A 6,187-nucleotide genomic window follows, 5' to 3' on the forward strand; every position below is an offset into this window, starting at 1 on the left:
AAGTTTACGTGTTTTTTTTAACAGCTTTGTTGGAGACAGCCAATGTGCCCGTGTCAGTGTTATACTAAAAGTTATTCTAAAGTCTAAAGTCTAAAGTCAGTGTTGCTAATGCCCAGTGGTTTTGGGTTTTTTTTGTAAAAGAAAAAGGTGCCGGAACTCACACATGTCATACAACCCACCTTGCCTACCCTACAAGGTTTCATCCAAAAAAGGTGCCGGAACTCCGTTCTGAGCGTTCAATGAGAAAAAAAGCCCTGCTAATGCCATCCGCTGATGTTGCCAAACTCAAAGCCTTCAGCTCTTGGACCACACGTGACAATGTGCTTTCCTTCAAACACATCCAGAGTCAGCCGCCACAATATCTTTTCCTCATAAGTTCCCACCTCGGAAACCACATGGCCTCAGCCTCTCCACTGTATAAACATGCAACGAACAGGCAGTGGAGAAAGTGCCCGCTTTCACCACTCCTGGTGGTCTTCATTCCCACGAACCCAGAAGGAGCCATCTCCCGAGGTTTTGGTGCCCTCAGCGTCTGAACCCTTGCACCATACGAGAGGAAGACCTCTCCCCTCCACCAAGCCCCCTCCTCCTCCCAAATTCTTCTTCCCCCCCCCCCCGCCGGGAAGAGAATCTCCTTACAAAGTTGGTGAAGACTTCTCCGCAGGTACACGGCTGGTGGGCCTGGAGTGCAGCAGACAGGAGGTTCAGTCGGAAGGCGGTGAGGAGCAACAGGACCCTCAGAGTGGGGCTCCCCATGGGGTGCGGGCCTAGACCTCAGCTGAGCTGGAACATGGCTGTTGTTAAACAGTCCAAGAGTCAGATCTTGGCAGCCTATCTAGGCCAGGGTAGCTGCCAGCGTGCGTCTCCACCCCTTTTTCACTTGTACACCGCTCTGCCCTGCCCTGCCCTAACCCAACTAGTCTTGCTGGGCTGCATTCTTGGACTGCTGCTGTTCGTGCTGCTGCTGATAAGGACAACCGGAGTTGCGCAGGGCTGTCACTGGGAGGCGGGGGGGGGGGGAGAGGAGAGGGGATTTTTTTCCCTTCTTCTTCTTCTCTGTCCCGTCCTACAAGGAAAACACGTTAGTCTGTGGTAGTTCACGAAAGCTGCTGTTTTTCAATTAAAATGTACTAGTTGGGGGTGGGGGGGAAGAGCGACCAGACGCTTCCTGATTCTTTTTTTTTGTTTTCCCCTCAAATCAAGCAAATTTCAACTTCTTCCTGTGGAAATGCAGCCCCACTGAGCTTAGATGAATCATTTCCAGTCGTAAAGTAGTGGAGCAAAAGGGGAATCGGCATTCAGGGAGCAATTTACAGAACAGAGGTTGTCCACACGGGAGGAGAAAAACCGGAAGGAATAAGGAATAGAGATCTGAATCTTCAGTTTTCGGAGCAATTTGCAGAGCTAAACGGATTCCGGATATCTTTCCCAACCCAGAGCATTGTAAATACGACACCATATATTGCGTGATTAACTAAAGGTTTGCATTCAGCACCCCTACCTGTCTTCATACAGGTAGTCCTCGACTTACGGCCACAACTGAGCCCAACATTTCTGTTGCTAAATGAAACGGATGTTAAGTGAGTTTTGCCCCACGTTATGACCTTCCTTGCCACAGTTGTTAAGTGAATCCCTTCAGTTGTTAGTTAACACGGTTGTTAAGTAGATTTGGCCTCCCCCATTGACTTTGCTTGTCAGAAGGTCGCAAAAGGTGATCCCATGACCCCAGGACATCAGAACCGTCATAAATGTGAGTCGGTTGCCAAGTGTCTGAATATTGCACATGTAACCATGGGCGTGCTGGAATGGTCGTAAGTGTGAAAAATGGTCGTAAGTCCCTTTTTCACGCAATTGAAACTTTGAATGGTCACTAAATGAAGTGTTGTAAGTTGAGGACTATCTATATATCCTACCCTGTTTTGTCTGTCTGCAGAATATTCCATTTATATTCTTCCCTGGGCACCCGTCAGTGTGGTATGTGAATCCACTGTAATTATGGAAGGCCTGTGTTTTGTCCCCACCGAGTGGGTAGCCACATAAATTGAATTGATAAAAATAAATATCCCATAGTTCCCATAGTAGAAAGGCCAGAAGGATCATCATCACTGAGATCAAATGCTTCACGGTCATCTTTCCCAATCACCTTTCTGTTTATTTTTACCTTCAGACACAAACCGTATTTAGATTCTTACGGTGGCCTTCCACAGCTTCATGCTCTCCAGTTCCACAGAATTTCAACACTCCAAATTTTCATGAGCATTAAAGACTGAAATTCAACATGTCTGGAAGACAATAATGTACTGGATATGATTATTAAAATTTGCTGGTTAAGAATATCTGTGATTCTGCTTGATACTATTGCTAAGCACATTGATTTGTGCTTAGATTGTAAGCCGCCCTGAGTCTTCGGAGAAGGGCGGGATATAAATGGGATTAAAATAAATAAATAAAATAAAAATACTGATTAGAAAAATAAAGACTCCAGTATCTGCTGGTTGATCTATAGAAAAGTTTTAAGAATAATGGATCTATTTTGTTCTTCGGCAGATTCTTCAAATCCATCATCTTGATGAAGTTGAACAGGCCTTCAGTCAAGCACAGCCCTGATTATTATAAAGGCAGAATAATAATAATAATAATAATAATAATAATAATAATAATAATAATAATAATAATAATAATAATAATAATAATAATAATAATAATGACAACGACAATGACAATGACAATGACAACGATAATGATAATAGTAATGTCGGAAGGGACCTTGGAGGTCATCTAGTCCAGCCCCCTGCAGTTGTAATAGAAATGTTTGTCATTACCTTTCTAAAACATATTTTACAGCTCCCCAGTCTAGTCCATAGCTTTGGTACAGGTACAGGTCCTCGACTTACAACAATTCATTTAGTGACCATTCAAAATTATAACGTCACTGAAAAGAGTGACTTGTGACCATTTTTCACACAACCCCTGCAGGGTCACATGATCAAAATTCAGATGTTTGGCAACTGACTCATTTTTATGACGGGGGTACTGTATCCCGGGGTCATGTGACCTGACAAGCAAAGTCGATGGGGAAACCAGATTCATTTAACCACTTTGTTACTTACCATCTGCAGTGATTCACTTCATGACTGTGACAAGCAAAGTCGTAAAATGGGGCAAAAAAACCAAATGTTTCACTTAGCAAGAGAAAATTGGGGCTCAGTGGTGATTGTAAGTTGAGGATTAACTGTATTAGGTGGTCTTTCATCTAAATCAGACATGTCAAACACAAGGCCTGGGGGCCGGATCCGGCCCGCAAAGTAGTTTCATGTGGCCCGCGAAGCCATCCTGGAAACGGTGAGGGAACGGCCCCCACTGCCTTGGCCCTGGCCCAGAGACCCTCCTTCTGCCAGAGACCCTCAGATCTGTCCCACTCCTGCCCAGGCCCCCATAGGCTCTACGAACGATGTAGAGCTAGCCACGCCCACCCAGTAGGCCGTATGCACTCTGGCCACACCCACCCAGTAGGCCATGCCCACCCTGGCCACACTCACCCAGCACCCTGAGGGCAACCACAATGCTGATGCGGCCCTCAATGAAATTGAGTTTGACACCCCTGCTCTAAATTCTAAGAAAGCCACCATTGCATACAATTCCAGGTCAAATCAAGTCAGCTTACTGCAATCTCCTGCTGAAATTACACAGGTCAATTTATTGTTATCTTCTGCTAAAATACAACAGCCAATATAAATTACAATTTGCCTGGCTCTTTATACTGCATGCCCCGCACTCAACTGAAGCGTAGGAAAGGGAACTAAGAACATCTGACTGAACACAGATCTTGTGGGTTGAATGCACTGATAGGTATAAATTGAGATAAAGATTAAAAAAAAATCAGATAAAAACTGAGTCAAATCTGAATTTCTTACTATTAATCCAATGTACATAATATAAAGCTACCTAGACTTAGCCTATTGCGATTTTTTAAATTGTATTCTCTCTGTTTGTGTTTTACCAGAATCTTGAGATCCACCCATCAGGATCCACCCAACCACAAAGAGATTCACCATTTTAGAATTAAATAACTTAGAGTCGATCATTTGTTCAAGAACTGAATGGAGTGTAAAGTCGCGTGCTTCACATAGAGACGGACACAGAGCTGGGGTAAAGATGAGTTTATTCTGAACAGAACGAACTGGGGAAACAGGGAAGCCTAGCGTCTATTTGTACCTGCCCAGGTGGATGGCATCCAATCAGTTCAAACCTGGGCTTCCTGCCAGTGCAGGTGACAATGGGGGTAGATCCTGGCTTCCCACCAGGCTGACCATGCCTGGGGCTGTCAACAGCTTAACTCATTAGGCTTATCCTGAGTGAGCAGTTATCGCCCGGAGCTGTCCAACCCCTCTGCTGATCTGTACCATCAGCCTCCTGCTGTGCTGTCCTTTGTGTATGTTGTGACTCAGGGCCAGCCTGTGGGTCCGACAGCCGGGTCCGATGTATCGGAGGACTCAGATGTGGGGGAGGAGGGAAACGAACCGGCTGATGATGATTTGGAGGCTTTGCAGAGTCCTCAGCCGGGGACCTCTTCTCAGCTGTGTGAGCCCGAGAGTGCGGAGGATGATGACCCACAGCTGGCCCTGTTCAAGGACGCCCGACGTAGGAGGCAGACGAGCAGGGACAAACAAAGAAAGACTATGGGACTCCTCGGGAGGAGGCACAGGGAGACCACGCCCTGAGCTCTCTATAAAAGAAGTGTTTGGGGAGGGGCTGGTTGCTGAAAGCAACTTTTCCGCTTGAGAAGACAAGCTCTTGTGTTTTTGTTAACTGCGTAATTAAATCTTGGCAGAAGCCTTTTAGCCTTGGACGCTTTCCAGACTCTTCTCTTAATTAGGGGTTGCGAGAAGAGGGCTGGTTCAGAACAGTTTGCTTTCAGCCACCCACCCCTTAATACTACGATGGAGCAGCTTCTTGCCGAGAATGCCCAGCTCAACCAGCAACTCACCTTGCTGGCCACTCAGGTGGCACAACTGCAGGCTCAGGTACATGCTGCCCCCCCACCCAGGAGGAAATGTCAGTTAGCTATGCCGGATAAATTTGCTGGTAAACCAGAACTGTTTCCTGCCTTCCTGGGACAATGCCAGCTTTATATCAGCGTGAGAGCAGCTGATTTCCCCACTGACCGAGATAAGGTGGGATTCGTGTTGAGCCTTCTGTCGGGAGATGCAGCTCGTTGGGGCACGCCTCTGTTGGCACAGCCTAGCCCTTTGTTGGATAACTTTGGGGGGTTTTGTGACCATATGCGCCTCATGTACGAGGACCCGATTAAGGCGCAGACCGCCACCCGACGTCTGAAAGCTTTGAGGCAGGGTCAGCGCCCCCTACAGGCCTATATCAGCGATTTCCGGCTGCTTAGCCAGGATTCCGCCTGGAATGAGGCTGCGCTCGTGGATGCCTTTCAGGATGGCTTGTCAGAGGAGATGTTGGATGAGCTGGCCCGCGTGGACATTCCCTCAGATCTGAATGGGCTGATCCATCTTTGTCTGCGGATCGATGCCCGGCTGCAGCAGCGTAAGAGTCGCCGTGCCACCCCACAGACCCCTGCCGCCCCTGTTGTGCGTGAGCCCCCAGTCCAGAGGGAGGAGCCAATGGAGCTGGGTGCCGCCAGGTCCCGTCTATCGGTGACGGAAATGGACAGACGACGATCGGAGGGGTTGTGTTTTTACTGTGGGGACCCTGGACATTTGGCTGCTTCTTGCCCAAAGAAGCGTCAGCGGGCGTCAGTGACCAAGCCAGCTCCGAGAAAGTCCCCTGCTTTGCTATCGGGAAACGGTCCGAGCCCGATCTAGACGGTGTGAAAGATCGGGCGACCCACAATGATCACGCCGAGCGACGCCGTTCCGACGGTGCCTGTGAACCTCCACGGCATTTGATTTTGGAGGCACGACTGATCCTTCCTGGCAAGCCAGAGGGGATTCCGGTCCATGCCTTAATTGACTCTGGGGCTACCACTAGCTTTATGGATTCGGCCTTTGTGGCCAAATGGGCTGTTCCCCAGTGTCCGGTGGATCCGCCCATGCTTGTGGAGACCATCGATGGTCGAGTGCTCCTGTCCGGGCCTATCACGGCCGCCACGCAACCCGTGTGTATGGCCATCAGTACCCATGTGGAGGCCATTCAGTTTTACGTCACTTCGGATCTGCAC

General features: G+C 48.2%; 1 protein-coding gene across 1 annotated transcript in view; it reads right to left on the bottom strand.

The window, feature by feature from the left end:
• The window catches only part of IL17RE (interleukin 17 receptor E), a 48,374-nt gene extending 47,483 nt beyond the window's left edge, over positions 1-891 (bottom strand). Inside the window, exon 1 of the mRNA XM_081320086.1 lies at positions 640-891. Within this exon, the coding sequence (XP_081176212.1) occupies positions 640-756 (117 nt within the window). The 5' untranslated portion in view covers positions 757-891. The remainder of the gene's footprint in view (positions 1-639) is intronic.
• Between the last annotated feature and the right edge of the window lie 5,296 nt (positions 892-6,187).

The sequence above is a fragment of the Vipera berus genome (genome assembly GCF_964194415.1).
Source record: "Vipera berus genome assembly, chromosome: 2".
NCBI lineage: Eukaryota > Metazoa > Chordata > Lepidosauria > Squamata > Viperidae > Vipera > Vipera berus.